Here is a 26,729-nt window from a genome sequence, read left to right as displayed (position 1 = left end):
TCATAAGAATTAAAATACCACCTGCTAGCTTGGTGACTCATCTCTCCTAATCTTTGTTTCCTTAATGTTAAAATGGGGATGTGTTTGCACTGGTATAATGCCTGGTGTTTGATGAGCATTGGCCTAAAGTAGGAGATGGCAACCTACAAGCTGATTTCGGTCCACTTTTATGATTCTTAACTGCTTTTCCCCCTACTTGAAACAGGTCTTATCTGACTTCAACTACATGTTAATAACGACTTTATTCTTGTTACCGAGTGGTTTCTAAGTTAAATCTCTTTGCTCTTGCTTACTGAGCAGCCACTTCCTATTTGAGGAGGGAGAAAGCTGGGAGGCCAGATTAGAGTATCACATGCCAGAATGAGAGTGAAGGGAGAGATCTCTTTATTTGCCTCATTCCTTGACCTCTTCCCTTTTAGAATACCAATCCTGAAAGACCCCAGAGAAATTTTGCCCATTTAGTGTATGAGTCCTAGTTCCTGTTCTGTTACCACAAACACAAATCAGATTTTGTTAGTAAGCAGTTGGAACTGTCAGGATTTAAAAACTTATTTTTGATGTCGTATCTACTAGTGTTTTCTTGCCTTCGTTTTTATAATTATTTATAATTTTAAATTTTGGTTTGGCTAATTATCTCATTCTGGCTTAGAATTATTTAAGTATTTGCTATTTTGTGAGAGAAATGTAGAATGTTCCCAGGGTTGATTGGAAAGTAATTAGCAGAGGTGAATTTAATTTTTAAAGCTTCTGGCTTCCAGCCTTGAGCTTAATCCATTCAGCCAGATTGCCTCTTTAATTGCGGACTGAATTAAAAAAAGAAAAAGCACTCGTGTATCTTTGCTATAGAACAAGCTTATTGACATAACCTCTAAGAGTGTTAGTGATTTAAACAGGGAGAGAGACCTGATCCTTTTGGTGGTTTTGTTTGTTTTATACAGTCTTGGATTAACTGCCAAGAATAGTTCCCTTGTTACAGAATGGGCCTCTAGTTTCTCTAGCAAGAAAGCTTGAAAACCAAAAATCAAGAATGTAGGGTATTTATTGCATGATTTCTCTGTTAACTCAAATTGTAAAATCCCACTGGGAGAAAATTGAATGGAGTAAACAGGATTCAAAGGAAACTCCAAACTTTCCCATGTACTAGAATTTGTTGATTTTATTTTCGTCTTTGTTTTTTCTTACCCCCTATAGTTCTTAGGGAACTTCACTTTAACAAATCAAAAGATCAGTACTTTCTAATTTGGTAGAGCTGGTTTTCTCTGTTTACTTTTTAAAGTTTTTATCTTCTTCAACCTCTGGACAGCTCTTTAACATTGCTCACCATTACCACCTTGAAATGTTGTAGTCTCTGGGTTTCTATAACATCACAGTCTTCTAATTTTCCTTTTTCATTTTTTCCTCTTAAGCCTTTCTTTTATGGGCCTTTTTTATCTTCATGGCGTTAAATATTGATGCATTTCATTTCAGCATTGTGAGCTAGTGTAATGTTAGTGAACCAACTTTGGGTGACCCCATCTATTACGTGGTTGTCATTTGTCATCTTTGTGCTAAATATTTCCAAAACTATATTTCTGGGCCAGTTATTTCTCCTGAATCCTGAATGCATTTATTGAACTCTTTATTGGATGTTTCCATTGTGAAGTCATAGAATCATCTGAAACTAAGTTGAACTTTTCTTTCTTTTCTAAACTTTTCTTTCTGTTCTGTTTTTTTGTTTTTTTGTTTGTTTGGTTTTTTTTGAGGGGGGGGCAAAAATGCCATTCATGCAATTTTCTAAGCCTAAGATTTGGGCATCATCTTTAATTCCTTTTCCTTCATTTCTAACAAATAAATTTGTTAATTTATTGCATTCTACAGCTCTTTTCCCTAAATATCTCTTTAGTCTGTCTCTGCTTTTATTGTCATTATCATCTTTTGCTTGTTGTCCTTCAGCTATTGTTTCTGTTTGGAAAACTTTAGCCACACCTCCCTTCCCCTAGGCTTCCAATTCCAATTTGCCATTTAGATCTCAGCCTTTATAGACGATTGGTTAACTCTAGAAAACCTGCTTTACTCCCTAAATCTGAGTTAGGCATCATCTTCTCTCTTTTTTTTTTTAATTTTTTAATTCTTTAAAGATTTTATTTATTCATAGAGACACAGAGAGAGAGGCAGAGGGAGAAGCAGGCTTCATGCAGGGAGCCCAACATGGGACTTGATCCAGGGTCCCCAGGATCAAACCCCCGGCTGCAGGCGGCACTAAACCGCTGCGCCACTGGGGCTGCCCGAGGTATCATCTTCTCTGTACCACAGTCAGCCTTTCTAAAGCCCTTGACATTACTTTGCACTTGCTCATTTGTTTTCATTAGTATCCCCCAGCAGACCAGGTTGTTGAGAAGCAAGAGTTATGCACCTATTATCTAATAGGAACTGTTCTAAGCACTGGGGATATGATAGTGAAAGACAAGGCTTTCTGCCTTTATGGAGTTTATGTTCTAGAGCTATCTAGCAGTTGTAGATAGTGAGTAAGCAAATTAATAGGATTACTTTAGGCAGTGATAAGTGCTTTGAGGAGAATAAAAGGTACTGTCTTAGGGTGTGACTAGCAAGGAAGAAATTGTGGAGAAGGCCTCACTGAGGAGGTAAAGTTTGAGCTCAAGACCTGAAAGATAATTAAGATCTAGCTATCTAGTGACATGATGGGGTATGGGGGCAGAAGTGGAAGCAGACCAGTTAGGAAGCTGTTGCTCTATAGTCCAGCTAAGACATTATGATTATGGTGGCTTTAACCAAAGTGATAATCTAGATTTGTGCTGTCCAGTGTGGTAGCCATTAGCACATGTAGCACAAATTTAATTAAAATATTTAATTCTCTGGTCACACAAGTCACATTTCAAGTTTTTAATAGCAGGGTGTCGCTAATGGCTAGTATATTGGACAGAGGTTATATAAAACATTTCTATCACTGCAGAAAGTTCTATTTGATAGTACTGGTCTAGATGGAGAGAAATCAGTGGATTCAATATACATTTTGTAGGTAAAACTAATGAGATACTGTGGACAAGAAAGTGGCTGAGGAATCTTTTTGGCCTGAGCAATTGGGATTTTGGCTTTTGGCTTGAGCAACTAGATGGTGATAATCATGATATTTTTTGAGATAGGAAGAATGGAGGAGAATCATTTTAAGGTACAGGAGGATATTAAGGATACTTGTTTTGGCCAGGTTGAGTTGAGAATCCCATTAGATCTAAACAGATATCAAATATCATCTTTATCTCCCTAGCACCTAGTATTGTAGTAGGCATTTACGAATTACTTATAGCATGTATAAGATGTGACATTTGAACAAGGTCCTGATGGTTTTATGAGGACAACAAGAAGCAAAATAAAGTGTAAAGAATGTGGTGTGTTGGGAATAGCTGTCTTCTTCAGTTGATACATAGGGTATGTGTAGGGAAATGGAGGAAAACAAGGCCAGAAAGCTAGCTTGTTCACCCCTTCATTTAGCAAATGGCACCATTGAGACACTCGGTATACATCAGCAAACTAAAAGATGACAACAAAATCTCTGCTATTATGGAGGTTCTGTGTGTGAGTGTGTCTATGTGTCTAGTGGGGTAGTGCTGAGAAGATAGACAATAAAACCTTTGTTAGTAAAATATATTGTAAGTTAGTGAAAAGGTGAGGGAATATGGTATACAGATTTTCTGGAGAAGGAAAATAACAAATTCCCATTTTTTAGGGGAGCAGTAAATATAAAGGCTCTGAAGTGGAAATATGGGCCAGAGATCAAGGGAACAGAGTGATATAGAGGGAATTGGTGTAAAATGAGGACAGAGACATAAAGGGGAGCCAGATTATATAGGGTATTATAGGCCATTGTAAGAACTTTGGCTTTTACTCTGAGCAAGATGGGAAGTCATTAGAAAGTTTTGGTCAGCCCAAAACTAGTGTATTGGAGGAGAATACTCCTCAGCGGTAGCTCCACCTTCAGCCCTGGGCATGACCCTGGAGACCCAGGATCAAATCCCATGTCAGGCTCCCTGCATGGATCCTGCTTCTCCCTCTCTCTGCCTGTGTCTCTGCCACTCTCTCTATGTGTGTCTTATGAATAAGTAAATAAAAAAATCTTTAAAAAAAAAAAGGAGAAAAAAAAAGTTTTGGTCAGAAGTATGATAGGACCTGACTTCTCTTGAAGCAGGGAAACCAATTAGGAGTCAATTGTAGTACTCTGGGTAAAAGAGTTGGTGGCTTAGAATAGAGCATAGTCTGGAGGGTGTTGAGAAGTAAGCATCTTCTGTATATACTTTTGAGGTAGGGTAAACAACATTTACTTAGAGATAAGATGTAGGTTGTGAGAAGAGAGAAGGAAGTGATTGACTCCAAGGTTATCTGGCTTGGGCAAATAAAAGAATGGAGTTGCTATTAAGTGAAATGGAGAAGTTTATAGGAGGAACCTAGAGGTGTGGAGTGTTGCAGGGTGGTATCAATTTGCTTTTGGTTTTATGGTGTTGAGATGCTTATTAGACATCTAAGTAGAGAGATAAATAGGCTATTAAATATGTGACTCCAAAGTTAAGGGGACAGGTGTGAGGTAGACATTTGGAAGTCATCAGCATATAGATGGTAGTTAAGATATTTAAAGTCCCAAGACTGAATGAAATCACCAAGGATGTGAGTAAAGGTAAACAAGAAATCCAAGGATTGATCTCTAGGGCACTATGATGTTAAGATGTCCAAGATGAAGAGGAACCAGCAAAGGAGAATGAAAATGAATAGTTATGAGGTTAAAGGAAAACCAGGAGGATATTCACTTGAAGCCAAGTGAAGAACATACTTGAAGAGAGATTATTAACTGTCCCTTATTCTGCTGAATATTGAGTAAGATGTGACTGAGAATTGATCCGTTAGGTTTGGCAAGGTGAGAGGTTGCTGGTGTCTTTGGAAAGGACCAGTTTATTGTAATGGTGAAGGCAAAATCTTGTTTTGAGGGACTTAGAGAATTTGAGATGAAAGAGAAGGACGCCTGGGTGGCTCAGTACTTGAGCATTTGCCTTTAGCTCGGGGTGTGATCCCAGGGTCCTGGGATTGAGTCCCACATCAGGCTCCCTGCAGGGAGCCTGCTTCTCCCTCTGCCTATGTCTCTACCTCTCTCTATGTCTCTCATGACTAAATAAATAAAATCTTAAAAAAAAAAAAAAGATGAGGCAGAGTTAGTAGCAATACACATTTCAGGAATTTTATTTAAAGGCAAGGAGAGAGAAATAGGAGTGGTAATAAGAGGGAATGTGGGTCTAAACAGGGTTTGTTTTTTAAGATGTAAGATATTCTAGAATGTACACAAAAGGGGATGATTTGGTCAAGATGGAGAGACTGATATGGGAGAAAGAGGAGCTAATTGTAGAAACCAAATCCTTTAGTAGGTCTGGGGAAGGAATCCAGTGCATAATTGGAAGAGTTAGTCTTTGATAGTATATTACCATGGAGTGAGTGGCTGTGTGGTGCAAGAGGAGGAAGTCAAGGAAATTAAGACACCATGTATTCAACAGATCATCCATGTGGATATTATGTACAAAGTGGGGGGGGAAGACATTAAGTTGGAATGAGAGGGAGTGAGCAGAGTTAGATCGACGACTTAAACAAAAAAAAGGTTAAAGTCGTGTAATTGGTGTATAAGTCGTGTATTGGGTGTGTAATCTGATGGGCTGCACTTTAGAGACTGTGGAGTTTTTGAGGAAGGAGGTTTTGAGTGAGGATTTCCTTTAGATCCTAATATATTATTAGACTATGCAAATTGGCCAAGTTTTAAAATTTCCTCATGAATTAATAAATCGAGGATCTGATCAGCAATGGCTACTAATTTTTCAAAAAAGAGATTATATGCCTTTACCTGGAGGTATGCAGCACCATCTAGTCTTTCAAAGGAAAATAAAAATCAAAATGAAATCTGATCTAATCTCCAGATCTAACAGGGTGCTATAGATTGTGCATTATGTTGCCATAAAAGCCGGATCAGCCAAATGAGACCATGGAATCTTCTGCAGGACAAGCCAACCAACTTCTTCAACAAAACAAAGCAAGAAAAAAAAAAAAAAAAACAGAGATAGAAGAGCAGCCTATAAATTAAAAGAAAGATAAGAGATATATTAATCAATTGCAATGTATGGATTATAATTGAACCCTAATTTAACCAAAATATTAAAACCAGAAAAGCATTATAAATTGATCAGGAAACCTGATTGGATATTTGATGACATTCATGATTTGTCAAATTTTGGCATGATGATAGTATTGCATGAGTATATGCACATCCATTTTTTAAGCTGTTATGTTTTAGAGATACATACAGATGTATTTACGAAGAAATGAAAGCCAAATTCAGTGTGAATTGATTGTAAACATACACTTTTATCAAGCTGATAACCAAGGCATATTAATAATGTTATATTCTAGAATGTTAGAGAAGATACTAATTTATTCTGTATATCCATGCATAAATATGGCATGATCAACCTAACAAAAATAGGCAAAAAGATAAGAGTGAGCATTTCATGAGAAACGTGTTTGGTGTTTGCAGGAGTTGAAGAATTTATGAATCCACAAACTTTCTAAAGATTTAGCATTGCCAAAATCATTTTGGAAAATAGTTGGCATTATCTCTTATAATCAGACATTCACGTGAACTGTATGACTCAGCAGTTCCACTCACAGGTGTATATCAAAGAGAAAATCTTGCCATGTGCAAGAATGTTTACAACAGCGTTATTTATAATAGCAAAATTGAGAAGACAACCTCTAGTGATCAACTCAATGAATAAATAGCCTCTCCATTAACAGGAGAGTAGATCAATAAATACAATGAAATGTTATACAATGGTCACATCAAATAACTAGCAAACACAACAATGTGGATCAATCTCAATAAAACAGGTCCCAAAATACTACAAGTAGCCTGATACTCTTTATTTTTATTTTTTATTTTTTTAAAGGTTTATTTATTTTAGAGAAAGAGAGAGGGTGTGCAAGTAGGAGGAGGCACAGAGGAGAGGGAGAGAAAGAATCCTTAAGCAGAGTCCTTAATGGAAGGAGTGGGCCCAACATGGACTCTATCCCAGGACCCTGAGATCATAACCTGAGCTGAAATCCAGTCAGATGCTTAACTAACTGAGCCACCCAGGCACCCCACCTGATACCGCCCTTTTTAAAAAAGATTTTTATTTATTTATTCATGAGAGACTCAGAGAGAGAGAGGCAGAGACACAGGCAGAGGGAGAAGTAGGCTCCCTACTGGGAGCCTGATGCAGAACTCAATTCCAGGACCCGGGATCATGCCCTGAGCCAAAGGCAGAGGCTCAACCACTGAGCCACCCAGGTACTCCCACCCCCTTTTTTTTTTTTTTAATTGCTGATATCTTTTTCTAAAGCTAAGAGCAATTAAATTAAAATATGCATAAGAATATTAATTTTTAGCCTTGAAGACAGTGGGATGCACACATATATATGTATAAAAGAGAAAGCAGGAGATGCAGGAGTAGGATTCAGAATGATGGCTAATTTGGCTGAGGGGAAATGGTGGGAAGTGGAAGATGACTCTGGAGTTAGATGGGAAGGTATTGTTGAAGTCCTAGGCTTTTTGTTTGGGTGATGGGTTTGTAGGTGCTTATTGTAGTGTTAAAAATAGTAATTAAATAAAAATAAGCCACTCAAAGACCAGTAATGACAGGTGCCATGAACCAAGGATAATGACTACATTTCTTTGATAATGGATTTCTAAATAAAAATATTATTCTGTATATGTAGCTATATAGATAGGATTAAAAATCTCTATAGATATAAGCATCAAAAAATTATACTCATGAATATTAATTTTTGTCTAACTTTGGAAAGATTTTTTCCTGAGTTCTATATGCTATTTAAATGAATATTGCCTAAAGATGCATTTAACTTAGCTGGAGAATGCTTGAAGTTTTTGTGGATATTAACATTTTTTTTTTGCTTAATTAGGAATACTTTTTTCTGAAAAGTTTTCCTAAAGCACGTAAATTTACTTTTCTGTTGTATTAAGAAATGTATGAATTCCATGATTGAATTTCTTATAGTGCTTCAATGTGATTATTATTTTGGAAGGCACAAAAATTTGGCTTTCTTGGCTAGACTTAAGAACATAATCCTGGAATTGGCTTTTTTCCCTAAGTCCCAATATGAAGCTCGCTCTTTAGAGTTTTTTTCTTTTAAAAATCGTGTTTACTTTTTCTTAGCCTCATTCTGTTTAATTGAAATTTTAGTCTTTGAATTTTTGTTGTAATACTGCCATAATTTCTGTTTCAAATTATTATAGTTTTGGCTCCAAGCTGTTCACATTATTATTTTTTTTAAAGATTTTATTTATTTATTCATGAGAGACAGAGAGAGAGGCAGAGACACAGGCAGAGGGAGAAGCAGGCTCCATGCAGGGAGCCTGACATGGGACTCGATCCTGGGACTCCAGGATCATGCCCTGGACTGAAGGCAGGCGCTAAACTGCTGAACCACCCAGGGATCCCCGTTCACATTATTTAAGAGTGGTAATTTATATATTCAGATGCCTACTTTGTTACAGATACTTTGTTAGGTGTACACTCAATCATTGTATAATCACAAACTGAGGCACATGCTCTGAAGCTAAGGGACAAGCAAAAAGGACTGACCTGGACTTAGGGAGTGACCTTTATGGGGAGCTAGAAAGGATGACTAGGAGCTAAAGGGCCGAGTACAGGTCAGGTATGAGATTCAGATTAGCAGAAACTGCTTATACAAAGATGCTGTGGCAGATGGAAGTGCAGCACAACGAATGAATGAATGAAAGAAAGAAATAGTGCACTGCAATGGTGAGAATCAAAGAGGAGACAATAGACACAGGTGGGGGCCTGATTCACTCAGGACCTAAGAGCAGTGGGAACCCCCTGAAGATTTTCAATTAGGAGACTACTGAAGAAACAGACTCATGCTTTGAAAAGAATACTTGTCTAATGTGTGTCTTTCTTAATAGACTGTAGGCTCCACCAGTAGAAACAGGAGCTGTTGATCTTACCAAGTGCAGTACATTAGGTTTTCAACAAAGAGTAAATAGCACACTGTAAGTGCTCAGTGGTTGTGGTTTTCATTGCTCTAGATTGGCCTTTGATGTGGACAGTGGCCACTGTGGAGTTAGAGGTTTCATGAAATAGTTCAATTTAACAATATCCACTTAAGACCTGTGATATACTTGGAAGAATCAGCAGCTAAATTTATTAGAATTTCATCACTTTTTCTCCTATGCCCCAAAGATGTAACAAAGCAGAAAAGTGATGGAGAATTCTGTTAACAAATCAGATTAGCCTACGTTGAGGCAATAGGTGCTCCAGCTTTGTACTATTCATTTTTTCTATTAGAGTTTAGTGCCTGGTAAGATTGCTTTTATAGAATCATTTCTTCTGGAGTTCTCAGGTGAAATTCCCTGTTATAGTTCATCTGAAGTAATTTCAACCTTATTTCTCAGTTATATTAGTTTATTTTATATAACGTGGGTTACCTTGTCATTTTTCACCCCAAAGACTAAAAAGATTGCTATTAGAAATCTATCTCCTGGAACTCTATAATCATTTTCACACTATAGCTTTAATATTTTACTTTTTTCAAAAAAAGTAAAAAATGCATGATGTATCTTTTTTTAAAATGTATAGTATGTAGTTATATCACCAACAACCTGGCCATTTTTTCTTTTCTCTTTAATAATAACCAGAACCACCATGTAGCACATACTTGCTTTTTTGCACATTAATAAAAGGTACCTCTTCTGGGTAGACTGATTAACCAGAAGGGCCTCCTGCTTCTGATGCTTTCTAACAGGTGGCATCTGTGCCGCTTTTCAGCTCCTGCTTGTGCCTTAACTGCGTGCCTGTAAGCCATGTAAAAACTGCGCAGCTATACTTCGTGTCCTTAAATAGTGACTCAGTGTAAGTTAGATATTGCTTACAATCAACCAGATTATAGATAATCCTTTATAAACAAACTATTTTGAGAAGTCACTTGTTCATTTATGTGTGTTAAATATAACCTCCAATTAAAACATTAATAATTGTATTTAACTTGTTTTCAGAACTTTGGTAAAATTGGGTATGTGGGGTGAAGCTGTCTTTTAAGAAAAATTTTTTCTTTTTTCTATTTCTTTTTCAAATAGAACTAAGATTCTTATTTTTCAATGGCCTCAGCTTTGAGTGCCTAGAGGTAGATTAAAAAAATAAACACACATTCATCTATCCATCTGCTTAATTTTTTACGATGGAATTTTCTTTTTTTAAGATTTATTTATTTGAGAGAGAGAATGAGAGAGAGCACAAGGGGGGGGATGCAGAAGGAGAGAGAGTAGAGTCTTAAGCAGACTCCACACTGAGCATGGAACCTGATGTGGGGCTCCATCTCAGGACCCTGAAATTGTGACCTGGGCTGAAACCAGGTATTGGTCACGTCACCTAACTGCAACCCAGGGGCCCCGTTATGGAATGTTTTTAATGTATATGAAAGTCAAGTGATGAGGCCTCATGAATCTGTTGTTTGGCTTCAGCAGTTGCCAGTGTATTGTTTATCTGTTTCTTCCCACTTCTCCTGTCCCAAATTTTATGTTTTTTTTAACAATTTATTTTTTTAAAGATTTTATTCATTTATTTATTTGTTTGTTTGTTTATTTATTTATTTGAGAGAAACAGCAACAGAAATAGTGAGGAGGAGAGGGAGAAGCAGGCTCTTCACTGAGCTGGGAGCATGATGGGGATCTGATCCCAGGTCTCTGAGATCATGACCTGAGCTGAAGGCAGACACTTAACTGACTGAGCCACCCAGATGCCCCCCTAAATAGTATATAGACTCTTTTTAAATTTTAGAACACAAGCACATTTCATTATCACCCCTAAAAAATTTAAAGTAATTAATAATATTGTCAACTATCCAGTCAGTATTTAGACTTTAATAATTTTTAAAAGATTTTATTTATTCATGAGAGAGAGAGAAAGAGAAAGAGAGGCAGAGACACAGGCAGAGAGAGAAGCAGGCTCCATGCAGGGAGCCCAATGTGGGACTCAATCCCTGGTCTCCAGGATCAGGCCCTGGGCTGAAGGTGGCGCTAAACCACTGAGCCACCCGGGCTGCCCCATAAATGGTTTTTATAGTTGGTTTGTTGGAGTCAGAATCAAAATAAGTCTTGGGGCACCTGGATGGCTCAGTTGGTTAAGCGTCCAACTCGGTTTTCCCTCAGATCGTGATCTCTAGGTCATGAGAGCAAGCCCCCTGTTGGGCTCTTGCTTAGCATGGAATCTGCTTGAGATTTTCTTGTTCCCTCTCCCTCTGCCTCTCCTTCCAGAGCACATGCACTCTCCCTCTCTCTCTGTATAATAAATAAATCTTTTAAAAATTTCAGAACAAATCTCTACATTATAATAGATCAGTATGTCTCTTGATTTACTATTAATCTATAGGTTCATCTTTCCTTTTCTCACATTATATTTGTGAAGAAAAGGTCATTTGTCCACTTTCTGCATTTTGCTGATTATATCTCTTGTGTTATCATTTAACATTAACGATATTTTTAACTTGTATTTAAATATGATACCTGATTTCCATAGAGTGTAAAAAAATTGTTTAAATGGAGAAATGAATCCTTAGTTCTTGAAGAATGAAGAATTTCAAAGAATTTGTCGACATGAAAGGGAGAATCTGAAAAGTCCATAAGCCTCAGAAAGCAGAGAATTTTGTAAAGCTATCTTTATAGCTCTATGATTGTTTTGATAACATAATTTGTTGCCATCTTAAAATACTGTAAAATGTTGGAATATAAAATTGTAGCAATAATATACTAGCTTGATTTTTTTTTAAACTAACTTTTTAAATCTTTTTCATTTACAAAAAAGATACCAGGTGATCAGCACTCCAACAGATTTTTTTATGGTTATGGAATATGTGTCTGGTGGTGAATTATTTGACTACATCTGTAAACATGGACGGGTGAGTAACTTACTGTCTAGTACACACAGTAAGACCCTAAGCTAAAAACAAAGCAAAACAAAAGGATAGTAGGAAATAGCAAACCACAAAGTTTCTTCGAAGTCAGAGTTGTTTCTGTAATGAAACCCAACTAAAGATACAGAATATTAGACATAGTTTCTTTCTTAAAAAATATACCTTTTGAGGGGTATCTGTTAGGTTCAGTTGGTGAAGCATGTGACCCTTGATCTTGGGGTTATAAGTTTGAGCCCTACTTTAGGTGTTGTAGATATTGCTTAAAAATAAAATCTTAAAAAGAAATACACATTTTGGGGTACCTCCATGGCTCATTCAGTTAAGCATCTGCTTTTAGCTCAGGTAATAATCCTGGGGTCCCAGCATGGAGCCCTGCATCAGGTTCCTTGCTCAGTTGGGAGACTGTTTCTCCTTCTCCCTCTGCTACTCCCTTTGCTCCTGCTCTCTTGCTCTGTCTCTCAAGTAAATAAAATCTTTTTTTTTTTTTTTAAGATTTTATTTATTTTTTCATGAGAGACACACAAGAGAGAAAGGCAGAGACACAGGCAAAGGGAGAAGCAGGCCCCATGCAGGGAGCCCGATGCAGGACTCGATCCCTGGTCTCCAGGATCACACCCTGGGCCAAAGGTGGCGCTAAACTGCTGAGCCACCTGGGCTGCCTTCAAGTAAATAACATCTTAAAAAAAAAAAAATACACCTTTCAAAATACTGATTTTAGGGAACATGTCCCACTTAATTGCCAACATGATTTTCAGAGTGAAAAATCTGTTCCATAACATTATGTTGAAGCTTCAATGATTTCCATTTTGTAGCACTTTCACATGAGTTCTTATCATTATGTTTTACTTGTTGATTGCCTAAAACATTGTGCACAGTGAGTAATATTAATTGAAAATTAAATCTAATTGATTAGCAGCAAAGAAGAGCCTTGTTGATTGACACGTTGAGCTCTAATGCAAGTTTTTGGTTTATCTGATTTGTTGAGGATTCTAACCTAATTCTAATTAGCTTGCTCAGTTACATTTGGGCTGTTGTGAAACTAAAACTCTTGCTCTATGTCCCAAATATTCTTAGTGTAGCTTCTATTATATGTGCTAGGTTGAAGAGGTGGAAGCAAGGCGACTCTTTCAGCAGATTCTGTCAGCTGTGGATTACTGTCATAGGCATATGGTGGTTCATCGAGACCTGAAACCAGAGAATGTGCTGTTGGATGCTCACATGAATGCCAAGATAGCTGATTTTGGTATGTAACTCCATGATTGTTCAGAAATGTACGAGTTGCCTTTTCAAGTGGGTCAGTAGCAACTGTTAAAGAACCATGAACTTGCAGTTTCAACTTTATAAATCCTGTACCATGAAAAGGGATTAGTGGCACAGTCTCCATGTTAGCTTGTTCTTGTTCTATTCATTTAAGCACATTGTTTAAAATGCACATTCTTCTAGAGAAGTTTAGCGGGCCAGATTCTAGGTAAATCCATTTACTCTGCATTTCCTCCTGAAGGAAAACTTAACTTTTTTTTTTTGTGGAGATTACAAACTCCTTTAAAAATCTAATGAAAATATGGGCACTTTCCTTGATGAATGCATTAAAGAGAGGTACGTGAAAATTTGCATGCAGTTTTGAAGACTTACAGTCTTTTTGACTTGGTCAAGGGTGAGTGTTGGTGGATTTTAGGGTAAAATCTAATCGTTTGCTAAAAAGAATAGGAGTTTTTGTCAGGAGTAAAACAAACCAAAAACAAAATGTAAATTTAATGCACCTAACACTTTCTAGAGTAAATATATCTGGAAAGAGTACCACAGTAGGATGTTTGGCAGAAGGATTAGGAAGTGAGAGATTATAGAAGGAGCCATAGGGCAGCCCCAGTGGCGCAGCGGTTTAGCACCGCCTGCGGCCCAGGGCGTGATCCTGGAGACCTGGGATCGAGTCCCACGTTGGGCTCCCTGCATGGTGCCTGCTTCTTCCTCTGCCTGTGTCTCTGCCTTTCTCTCTAGCTGTGTCTCTATGAATAAATAAATAAAATCTTAAAAAAAAAAAAAAAAAGAAAGAACCATGGAAAGGTGCCAGAGTTCAGCATTGCTTATTTAAAGTTTCTGTCTATACCTTGACTTTAAAAACTATATTTCTCTTCCTTCTCTAAATCGCAAAACTCCCTAGTATGGTAGTTTAACTAGAATTTTGGTTCTGCAGATTATTTTTTCTATGTTGAATTAAAGCTTTCCAAATTAAAAACTTTTGGAAATCTTTTTTTTTTTTTTTTAAGATTTTATTTATTCATGAGAGACACAGATAGAGGCGGAGACACAGGCAGGGGGAGAAGCAGGCTCCATGTGGGGAGCCCGATGTGGGACTCGATCCCGGGTCTCCAGGATCCACCTGAGCCAAAGGCAGATGCTTAACCACTGAGCCACCCTGGCATCCCACTTTTGGAAATCATTATAAACTGGAGCCTTTCTGATTTCTACTTAGAGATTTTTAAAAAAGATTTTATTCATTTACTCATAAGAGAGAGAGAGAGAGAGGCATAGGCAGGAGAGGGGGGCGGGGGCAGAGACATAGGGAAAGAGAGAAGCAGGCTCCATGCAGGGAGCCTGATGTGGGACTTGATCCTGGGACTCCAGGATCATGGGCCAAAGGCAGGTGCTCAACCCCTGAGCCACCCAGGCATCCGAGGGATTTTTTTTTAAAAAAGGGTTTGAAAGCATAGGATAAAAAGTAATGGTCTCTATTTCATTCTTTCAGCTGTAGGAATGGGTAAATAATATTTTGATGCTTTTATGTCTGGAAAACTTCATATAATTTAGAATAACCTCATATATATCAAGTGAATCAACATTTTAAAAAAAGATTATTTTAGAGCATAAGGGAGGGGAAGGGCAGAAGGAGAAGGAGAGAGAGAGAATCCCAAGCAGACTCCACGTGGAGCCCAACATCAGACTCAATCCCACAACCCCAAGATCATGACCTACACCGAAACCAAGAGTTGGATGCTCAACCGACACCCATGGGCCCCAAGTGAATTAACATTTTTATTTAGAAAAGGGATTTAATTCCAATCATACATGATATGCTATATCTTTTTTTGTCAGGTCAGGATGTAAGCACTCTGAAATGGTCTTTTTCTAGTCTCAGGTGCTTTCTACTGCTTTTTAAAAATAATTATAAAATAATATATTTAGAACTTTGAGGAATTGACTTTTTTTTTCCATGCATTTATCTATATCTACTTTTTAAAACATCTAGCACAAAGTAAATATTGCTCTCATTTTCAGGTTTGTCTAATATGATGTCAGATGGTGAATTTCTGAGAACTAGTTGTGGATCTCCGAATTATGCAGCACCCGAAGTCATCTCGGGCAGGTAATAATAGATTCATGCAGAGTAAGCTGTTTATAATCTTTTATTCAGTCTAATTACATTTAATTAAAATATATTCTGTTCAGAGAATGAGATTGTTAACACAATAGGAACAAATTGTCCCTTTAATTTTTCCATTGTTGAAGAGAGAATAGTTATATTAAACAATTTTTTAAACATTTGGTTTAGATTTTGTTATGTATATTTAAGGAGTTCTTCCATAAAAAAAAATGTACTGAAACCAATCTTGATTTTTTTTCATTTTGGAAAAGTACAAATAAGAAAGCATTTGTTAAATTCAAGCTAGAGTCATCATTTACTTACCAGACACAGTCCTTAAATAATAATTTACATATTCTTTTATAAAGTACTATATAGAGTATTACTTTGATTTGTCTTTAGAACAATGAGGTTTTTCAGAGATAGTATTGTCTTTTCATGTAATTCATTGTATAAGTAGAGGCTGGAACTTACTCACCGGTATATTTAAAACATGTTTATAAAGATGGCAGTGGTAAACAGGAGCTTTTCAGTGACCAGTGTCTGATTTAGAAAATTAACAATTTTCTGAGAGAAAATGAAGAAAAGGCATTATTGCAATGAGCACGTATAGGAGTTTTGGACAAGTACAAGCAAATGATGTAAATGATAGACAGCAATTTTTTTGAAATGGATTATATTCTTTTAATTGGAATTGTAGAGATTCACTTTGTTATCTGAGACCGAAGTTTGAGTTTGTCAGTGGGGTATCAGGGACATTTTAAAACTGCAGAAAGGTGAGAGAAAAAAAGAATAATATTCAAGGCATAGGGTCATGTGGAACAAAGCTAATCTTAGTCCCATGAGCTAACCTAACAAGTGATTAAAATGAAAGTCATACTCAGGATAATGTGATACAAGACAAATACTTTCAAAGAGATTGCTCTAGTACTAGTTAGGCACTGTAATGTTTGAAATACTCTTTGAAATAGGCATGTAAGGCATAAAAATTATATTTATGCATTTTCTTTCTTGTAGTTTTGTGGTAAAAGGATTAAGTCTAAACGTTATAGTATTGTTTTTTCAAGTTTATGGTCATTTGCTTTGATGTTTCCATAAAAAAAATCAACCATTGTTAAGTTTTATATTTTTTTAGTCAATTAGTAAGTTCAGTGAATTTGTGACAAATAAAATACTTTTGTCTAGGAAAACTTGAGTAGCAATTGCTGAAACAAATTCTCTGTGGAGAACAAGTCTTGAGTGTTGGGGTGTGGCCATGGACTTTATTAAAGGCTTGCAAATCAGTATACACCGATTCTCTACCATGTGTATATAGAAACAGGTTATATGTGAATGAGAAGAAGTGGCACTTGGATTTCAGGTTTGTGTTGTCATCTTGTTTCTTAGATTGTATGCAGGTCCTGAAGTTGATATCTGGAGCTGCGGTGTTATTTTGTATGCCCTTCTTTGTGGCACCCTCCCATTTGATGATGAGCATGTACCTACGTTATTTAAGAAGATCCGAGGGGGTGTTTTTTATATCCCAGAATATCTCAATCGTTCTGTTGCCACTCTCTTGATGCATATGCTGCAAGTTGACCCCCTGAAACGAGCAACTATCAAAGATATAAGGTGATGATTCTTCTTGTTACTGTTATGTACATTTTACAGTATTAATAATAGTACCACTAACTGAATGCCTGCTTTATGTTAAACTCTGTAATACTTACTGTGTAGGAATTTTGCTTTCCTTTTTACACAAACCTGATCATGTCACTCATCTTTTAAATATTTCAGATTGTCTCCCAAACTTTTTAGTTTAGGTAGCAAGTCCTCTAAGGCCCTTCGGAATGAGGCTCCATTTCCTCCTGTTGAGGTCTCACTCTTGCACTCCCCACACCTCTGGTCTCTCAGTGCTTTAGCTACACTGAGCTTTTCCTCATTCCTCAAACATATATTTTATGCCTTCATGTTCTAATTTAAATTATTGCCTCTGATGCCTTTTCTACTTTTTTTGACCTGATAGATTTCCATTCATCCTTTAAAATTCTGCTTACATATCATCTCCTTTGTGAAATCGCTTCTGATTCCCTTACGCAATGTTAGTCCCTTACACTCTCATGATTTCCACGTTTTGTTCATAGTTTTATTTTTTCATTATTTTGTATTTAGCTATTATTACTCAGCGCATCTTTCTCCATCCTACATTAACTCCATAAGGGTAGAGAGAATGTCTCACACATCTTAGTACATGCAGTGCTAAATGGCCCATGAATGTAGTCTATGCTAAGAAATGATTTGAATAAATTTCAGATGGAATATGGGGTATTAAGTATTTTTATATATGGTTGATGAAATAAAGCATTAAAAGTTTTGTTAAGATTTTGAATCCAAAAATAACTGCTAGCACTGTGAAGGATTCTTGTTATGTGAGAAACTTTGGAACTTGCAGTGGCTGGTGTTATTGTGAATATGACCTTTATATAGCACACACAAGCCACCGATAATGCATTGCCTTCTACTCTTTACTTACCATGCATGTTATGTTTCTTAGGGTTTTTTTGTTCTTAACTAACATTTCATCAGTTATTCATTTACAAACACATTCTTTTGCCACCTTTCCAGAATCTGTCATCTTATCTTCATAAGCCAGAATGGCTATTTAGAGACCTGTGACTCTTGGAATGTTTAAATGATGGATGTGGTTTTTTATGTGATTGCTGCATATCTCTTCTACGAGAAGGGACTAATTCTTTCCACATTTGTATACTGTTTTCTTCTCCTAGCCTTTCTTAAGCTCTCCAGGCCTCATACATAAAATAAATGTGTGATTGTAAATTAGTACCAAGTTCAGTTATGGAAATGAACTTAGTAGGAAAAAACCTTTTGTGTTCCCAGGTTTTTTTGTTGTTGTTACCTTTTGTTTTTGCAGTTTTTTTTTTTTTTTTAAAGATTTAAAAAAATTTTTATTTATTCATAGAGACACACACACAGAGAGGCAGAGACACAGGCAGAGGGAGAAGTGGTCTCCATGCAGGGAGCCCAACGCGGGACTCGATCCCGGGTCTCCAGGATCACGCCCCGGGCTGAAAGCGGTGCTAAACTGCTGCGCCACTGGGGCTGCCCTGCAGTTGTTTTTTTTGTCGTTGTTGTTACCTTTTGTGTTCACAGTTGGGTTTTTTTGTTGTTGTTGTTGTTTGTTTTGTGTTGTTTTGTTTTACTTATAAGTTAAGTTCTACACCTAGCCTCGGGCTTGAACTCACAATCCCCAGATCAAGAGTCATGTGCTCTACTGACTGAGCCAGTTGGGAGCCCCAGTCACTTAAATGGCTTTTCCTTAGAAAGAAAATTAGATATGCTTCCTGTGACTTATTTGTTCCATAACTGGAGCTTGTATCTCCCTCTCCCCTTCACCCATTTTGCCTATCCCCCTCAAACCCCCCTCCCTGCAGTCATTGGTTCTCTACTTATAGGTCTAATGCTGCTTTTTGTTTATTTCTTTTTTAGATTCCACCTATGAATGAAATCATATGGTATTTATTTTCTCAGACTTATTTCACTTAGCATAGTGCCCTCTTCGTCCATTTTGTTGCAAATGGCACAATCTCATTTTTTCTTAAGGCTGTGCAATACTCCCTTGTATATGTATCCCACATGTTCCTTATCTATTTGTTGGTTAATAGACATTTAGTTTGCTTCCATATCTTGGCTGTTGTAAATAATGCTGCAATAAACACAGGAGTCCTTATATTTTTTTGAATTAATGTTTTTGTTTTCTCTAGGTAAATACTCAGTAGTGATATTATTGGATCATATTGTATTTCCATTTCAAATTTTTTGAGAAAGTTCCGTACTCTTTTTCACAGTGGCTGTACCAATTTACATTCGCACCAGCAGTGTGCAGGGCTTCCTTTTAATCTGCATCCTTGTCAACACTTATTATTTCTTGTCTTTTTTATTTTAGCCATGCTTACTGGTGTAAGGTGATATCTCATTGTGGTTTTGATTTGCATTTCCCTGATTACAGAGCTTGAGCATCTTTTCATGTGTCTGTTGGCTTTCTGTATGTCGTCTTTGGAAAAATGCCTCTTCAGGTCCTCTGCCTGTTTTTTAATTGATTTTTTTTTTAATTTTGTTTTGTTTTTTGGTGTTGAACTGTATAACTTCTTTATATGTTTTGGATACTAACCCCTTATTTGAATATATAAATTGCAAGTATCTTCTCCCATTCAGTAGGTTGCCTTTTTTGTTTTGTTAATGGTTTCCTTCTCTGTGCAAAAGCTTTTGATTTGATGTAGTCCCAATAGTTTATTTTTGCTTTTGTTTCCCTTGCCTTAGGAGAGATACTTAGAAAAATGTTGTTATGGCTGGTGTCAGAGATAGTACTGCCTATGTTTTTTCTGGGAATTTTATGGTTTTAGATTTCACATTTAGGCCTTTAATTTATTTTGAGTTTATTTTTGTGTATGATGTCAGAAAGTGGTCAAGTTTCATTCTTTTACATATAGCTGTCCAGTTTTTCCAGCACCATTTATTGAAGAGACTGCCTTTTCCCCAATGTATAGTCTTGTTTCCTTTGTCATAGATTAATTGACCGTATAAACGTAGGTTTATTTTTGGGCTCTCAGTTCTGTTCCATTTATGTGTCAGTTTTTGTGCCAATACCATGCTTTTTTTTTTTTTTTTTTTTTTTAAAGATTTTCTTTACTAGAGAGAGAGCAAGAGAGCGTGAGTGTGAGCAGGGGGAAGATCAGAGCGGAGAAGCAGACTCCCTTTTGAGCAGGGCGCTTGATGTGGGGCTTAATCTCAGGACTTCAGGATCATGACCTGAGTAGAAGGCAGATGCTTAACGGACTGAGCCACCCTGGTGCCCCAATACCATACTGTTTTAATTACTATAGATTTGTAATATATCTTGAAATCTGGATTATGATATTCCGTTTTATTTTTCTTTCTCAAGATTGCTTTGGCTATTTGGGATCTTTTATAGTTCCATGCAAATTTTAGGATTGTTTGTTCTAGTTCTCTGAAAAAAGCTTTTGTCATTTTGATAGGGATTGCATGGAATCTGTAGTTTGCTTTGTGTAATATGGGCATTTTAACAATATAAGCATGGTCTTTCACCTCCTTGGTTAAATTTATGCTTAGGTATCTTATTATTTCTGATGCAGTTGCATATGAAATTGTTTTCTTAATTTCTCTTTTTAGTACTTCATTATTAGTTTATAGAAATGCTACTGATTTCTAGGTATCCTGCAGTTTCACTGAATTTATTTATTCTAGTAGTTTTTTGTTGGAGTCTTTAGGATTTTTTATGTGTAATGTCATGTCATCTGCAAATAGTGACAGTTTAACTTTTTCTTTACCCTTCTGGATGCCTTTTATTTCTTGTCTGATTGCTGTATTTAGGACTTACAGGAAGGACCATGTTGAATAAAAGTGGTGAGAATGGACATCCTTGTCTTGTTCCTGATCTTAGGAGGAAAGCTCTCAGTTTTTCACCATTATGATGTAGCTGCAGGTTTTTCATATATGGTTTTTATTATGTTGAGATATGTTCCCTCTGAACCTACTGTGTTGAGAATTTTTATCATGAACAGATGTTGAATTTTGTCTAATGCTTTTTCTGCATTTGACACAGCATAGTATTTTCAGGGTTCATTCATGGTGTAGCATGTATCAGTACTTCATTATTTTTTTAAAATTCTCACTGTATAGATATACTACATTTTCTTTATCCATCCATCGGTTAATGGATACTTGAGTTGTTTATACTTTTTGGCTCTTAACAGTAATGTTGCTATGCATATTCATGTACAAGTTTTTTAGGGTCACATGTTCCCATTTCTTTTGAGTGTATGCCTTGAGTTTGTAATCTTGTGTATTTTTGTTGCTGTTCTTTCTGTTTAGTGATTTTACTGAACTAATTCCACAAATTTTGTATTCTTTGTCATGATTAGCCACTGAAATCACTGCTTGGCTAGCTTAATGGTCAGCTTATTATTAGAGCTTTCCTAAAATGCCTTGATCTATCTAGTAAGTCTCCCAGCCTTTGCTGAGCGACTCTGTGTGCATGTTGGAATGTTTTCAGTGCTCCAATGAGAAGCTCATAACTCTGTTTTAGTCTTCACTCCACATTAGCAGAGAGTCACAGAGTGACTAGATTAGAAATGAGGGTCTTTCTTGGGCATGCACACAGCCCTGCATATGTGAATGGCTTTCTTGAGTCCCAAGAATATATCAGAGTATTTCAAAGACCCCCAATGGAACTCATATTGCCGAAGTTTTAATTTTAAGGTTTTTGGTTAGCTTCTTGTTTGTTCCAATCTTATTACCTCTTTAGGCAGCTGGGATGTCAGACAGTTGCCATTGGTTGTTTTGACAAATGTTCTGGAGGGAAGGCTATTTGCAGTGAGGGAGAGCTGAATCAGTCAAGAAAAGATAAGATTTTCAAATGGAGATTTCCAGGGAACTGCCAGACATGTCAAATAAAGACAAGTTCTCTGAGGATAGGACTTTGGAGAATTCTAAACCTCTTCTGCTCTAATTCTAAACCTCTCTCCCCCTTAGTGGTTGCTAAGCCACTGGTTTTCTGGGCTACCATGATTATGAGACTCTTGGTTTTCAAGACTGCCACAGAAATGGGCGAAGGGAGATGGACTTGGGGCAACAGAAAATGTCTCAAATCTCACTATTATTACTGAGATCAGCTATTTTTTTTTTTTTTTTTTTAGTAATCTTAATGCTTTTATGGAAGAGTGAATATTTGGAGTTCATTCAGAAGGGCTCATTTTCCCTATTTGTCATTCATATTTTTAAAATGTTATATAAATTTTTCTGAAAAAAATTAATATCTCACATTTTTATTACTAAACCTTAGGTGCTTAGTATGGTACAGGAAATAAACACATTAATGGATTAATTTTATCTTCATACTTTATATACTCATTTATTATGTATTTATTGAACATTTACACTGTACTAGGTAATGGAATACAGCTAAATAAGTCATGGTCCCTGTTTCAAGGAGCTCTGAGTTTGGTGGGTAAAATTAAGAAAAAATCAACACCTATAAGAAAATGTGAGTGTTACAATAGAAAGATCTACTGGAAGCCGTAGAAGATTCATCTTTGTATCCTTCCCAGGCCTTGGCACAACATCATTTCTCACTTGGACTATTGCACCAGCATCATCAACATCATCGTTTTTGTTTTTTCAGTCAAGCAGGATGATCTTTACAGAAGCAAATTAGATCATGTCACCCGTCTCTAAAGTCTTTGAGTGATTTTCATCAAGCGTAGGTTCTAGTCTCAGAATCATTCTTCTAGCCTATAGCTGTCAAAAATATTTGATAGTTTTTGCCCCTCCAAACTGTAACTCCTGCTTTCATGATAGTGGCCTCAGTCTTGTTCCTTGAACATAGCACAACTCTTTCTTGTTTCAGTCTTCACATATATTGTTTCTTGTGTTGGGAATATTTGTTTGCCAGCTCTTTGCTCCCAGCTGACCTCTAATCATTCTGATATCTGCTAACATATTACTCAATAGCTTCCCTAATTACATACCTCCCATTCTGATTTATATATTCTTATTTTACCCCATGTTTTCCACATACAGTCTTTATCACAGGATTTTCATATTTGTATATTTGAAACTATATATTTATTTTGTGAATATTTGTTTTATCTGTATTCAGTTAGAATACAATCTCTGTGAGGAGGACTTTTTGCTATAGTATATTCTTAGTTAATATTCATAAATTAAACAGTCAATAAGAAGCATTCAAACAAAATATATATATTTTTTTTAAATTTTTTTTTTATTTATTTATGATAGTCACAGAGAGAGAGAGAGAGAGAGAGAGAGAGAGGCAAAAACACAGGCAGAGGGAGAAGCAGGCTCCATGAACCGGGAGCCCGACGTGGGATTCGATCCCGGGTCTCCAGGATTGCGCCCTGGGCCAAAGGCAGGCGCCAAACCGCTGCGCCACCCAGGGATCCCCACAAAATATATATTGATCTGAATTTAGCTTAGAAGGTGCCCAGGTCTACCATGTAGCAAGGTTTGTGCAGTCTTGAAGGAATAGTACGTATTAGATGAAAAAGAGTGGGATGTTCTTAGATGGTAATAGTAACATCATATGCAAAGGCCCAGACATGTGAGAAAATAATATTTAGGAGACTGATGGTCAAACTTTTTGGTTTTAGTACTCCTTTACAGTCTTAAAATTGAGAATTCCAGTGAGTTGTGTTTTTTAATGCAGGTTATATCAGTATTTTTCATATAAGAAATTAAAACTGAGACACTTAAAAAACACTTAATTTACTTAAAAATAACAGTAAAACTAGTACATGTTAATCTAAATAACATATCTTTCATGGAAAATGACCAAAAAGAAAATAACAAGAATGGTGTTTTTTTGTTTTTTGTTTTTTGTTTTTTCATTTTCAGATTCCCTTAAGTGTTGGGCTTACTCATAAACCTCAGCTAGATTCTTAGGCCTACTTCTTCATTCAGTCTGTTGCAATATGTTATATTAGTTGCAGTCTATGAAGAAAATCTGATATCACTCAAATAAGTGGTTGAAAAAGGAGAAGCATTTGAATAGTCTTTCAGATAATTGTGGATATTCTGCTTTGATATTAAGCCAAAGCTTAACTTGTTATAGTATCAAATGAGAAAACATATTGGCATACTTTTGTACTTTATTGCATTAAAATCCACTGGTCTATTTTATGTTTTGTGGATATTTTACCTGTGTATGATTTTGTAACATCATGCATTGGTCATTTGAAGTTATTGAGATGCCAGGTTATTGAGTTAAAAAAGATTTTCCGAATGGTGACAAGTTCATTATACAGTATTAGAAATCCTGTTCATTGCTATCATTATAAAGTTATCAGAAAAGTCTTTACATAGTAGGAAGCTGCCAAACTCATGGAGGCAGATACAAATTATATAAAATTCTAAATTTTGCTTGAAAGCTTAAACTTTATTGTTGGCAACAAATACTGTCGGTTGTTTCCTTTGAAGTGACAGGCTCATTTTACTTATTTTTGAGAAAATGTGAGCCAAATATCCAAGTCTGAATAATCATAGTTATTCAAGTGTGGAGGTTAATTAACTTACCCAGGGTCACACAGAGAATAGTTTTTTCTGATTCTGTTATATTTTATTGCCCCATGTCTAAATTATCTGGGACTTGCCAAAGCATGTTCTTACAATAGTGTATTGTGGTATTTTTCCTAGAGAGCATGAATGGTTTAAACAAGATTTGCCCAGTTACTTATTTCCTGAAGACCCCTCCTATGATGCTAACGTCATTGATGATGAGGCTGTGAAAGAAGTGTGTGAAAAATTTGAGTGTACAGAATCAGAAGTAATGAACAGTTTATATAGTGGTGACCCTCAAGACCAGCTTGCAGTGGCTTATCATCTTATCATTGACAATCGGAGAATAATGAACCAAGCCAGTGAGTTCTACCTCGCCTCTAGTCCCCCAACTGGTTCTTTTATGGATGATAGTACCATGCATATTCCCCCAGGCCTGAAACCTCATCCAGAAAGGATGCCACCTCTTATAGCAGACAGCCCTAAAGCGAGATGTCCATTGGATGCACTGAATACAACTAAGCCCAAATCTTTAGCTGTGAAAAAAGCCAAGTGGCATCTTGGAATCAGAAGTCAAAGCAAACCTTATGACATTATGGCTGAAGTCTACCGAGCTATGAAGCAGCTGGATTTTGAATGGAAGGTATGAAATTGTAGAATATTAAGATCATTTGTAAAGGTTTGTTTTTTTGTATAGTAAGCTGCACTGATCTATCGAGTCGAGTACTTATGTCAATAAAAAAGTTGTTTTGATTTAGATATAAATTGGTCTTGATGCTTCTAGATGATAAAAACTCCCATTTTTTCCATTAATATACCAAGTTCATTCAAAACTAAACAAAGTTCTATAAGCATGAAGAATCGTTGATGTTGGGGACCTACAATATTTTTGAATTGGAGACTAGCATTCTTAGTCAAGAAACAGAAAATAACCTGAAATCAATCACCTGAGAAAATAGTCCACCTATTTCTGTCTGCATCATAACAATAAAAAGTCATGTGTCTTCAAAGATGTTATGTTTTTACTTTTCTCCCTTTTCCCCCCTAGCTGTAGCAATACAGATGATATGCCATCAGGACATATTTTTTCAGTCAATAAATACTTTTCTCTAGGTTGAGAAAATCTCTTTTATTTGGCTAGTCCCAAAATAGTGGTATATTTTTCTTACTCTTAGCATCCAATTTTCTTTTTTTTAAATTAGTGTTCAAATTCATTGCAATTCTATTTGAGTATATGTGGGAGGAAAAGCATTTTTTTCATTTCAGATATCCTTTCTACTCTGGTTCCTTTCTTGAGGACTGTAAATGTATTTTTAAAGGAAGAAAAACATTCACATATACAATGTATATATTCATTTGACATATTTGAAAAATCCATCATTTTCATTTTATTTGTACATGAATAAGCAAAATAATAGTCTCTTAAAATCACTTAAAAAACAGATCCCCCTTTTCTTAAGTGATTTAGTTAAGAGACATTAATGTCATTAAAATCCAATACTGAAAAAAATTTGGAACTTATTTAATAGATGTTTTAAAAATCCAGAATTATCTTTATCTGAGCTGTAGTTCTTATCTCTTTAAAAGGCAAATAATACTTCTTCACAGGATTATTTGAATACTTAAATTTTGTGACAGTACCTGTTTATATTGCCTAATGCAAACTATTAATGTGTTCTTTTTTATTCCTTCTACTCCATATTAATAGGTAAAGTTATTCAAGATGATCAGAATTGTTGACATTTTAGAACAGAGGCATATCTAGAATGAAGGCCTAGACTCCATATAATCTCCGAGTGCCCTTTAAATTTCAGTTGCTTTGCACAGTCTGATTAGTGGAGATTAAATATAAATACTAAACTGTCATGTAATATAAAAAGATCATACAGGAATTCCTTTTCTACCCTACCTCTGTCAGTTGTTTCTTTTGATATTCTTTGCAATAAGAATAAGGGAGATATTTTGTAGTTCGTTATTTTTAACAACTTTCCTTAAAAAAAATTTCCCATTTTAGGTAGTGAATGCATATCATCTTCGTGTAAGAAGAAAAAATCCAGTGACTGGCAATTATGTGAAAATGAGTTTACAACTTTACCTGGTTGACAATAGAAGCTATCTTTTGGACTTTAAAAGCATTGATGGTAAGGAAGCTATGCAGACATGAGCTCTGAGAAGATAAAACTTGGCACTAGTTGACAAGATGTTAAAATCATCTCAAAGACATGGTGGGTAGGTCTTCTATACTGGTTTTTAAGTAATCTAGAATTAGCTA

The 26,729-nt window shown here is 36.1% G+C and overlaps 1 protein-coding gene across 4 annotated transcripts in view; it reads left to right on the top strand.

Moving 5' to 3' along the window:
- The window catches only part of PRKAA2 (protein kinase AMP-activated catalytic subunit alpha 2), a 67,527-nt gene that overhangs the window by 31,537 nt on the left and 9,261 nt on the right, over positions 1-26,729 (top strand). For 2 of the 4 annotated variants that reach the window (XM_025427768.3, XM_025427769.3), the window contains 6 exons: positions 11,901-11,994; positions 13,108-13,252; positions 15,283-15,370; positions 16,754-16,978; positions 24,596-25,100; positions 26,472-26,598. In XM_025427768.3, the coding sequence (XP_025283553.1) occupies positions 11,901-11,994; positions 13,108-13,252; positions 15,283-15,370; positions 16,754-16,978; positions 24,596-25,100; positions 26,472-26,598 (1,184 nt within the window). Of the gene's footprint in view, positions 1-11,900; positions 11,995-13,107; positions 13,253-15,282; positions 15,371-16,753; positions 16,979-24,595; positions 25,101-26,471; positions 26,687-26,729 lie in introns of those variants that run through there. The other 2 variants (XR_003128083.3, XM_049110404.1) reach the window with 2 other exon arrangements.

This window comes from Canis lupus, chromosome 5 (genome assembly GCF_003254725.2).
Source record: "Canis lupus dingo isolate Sandy chromosome 5, ASM325472v2, whole genome shotgun sequence".
Taxonomy (NCBI): Eukaryota; Metazoa; Chordata; class Mammalia; order Carnivora; family Canidae; genus Canis; species Canis lupus.
Note: the sequence above shows the minus strand (reverse complement) of the source record. Positions and strands in the feature narration are given on the sequence as shown.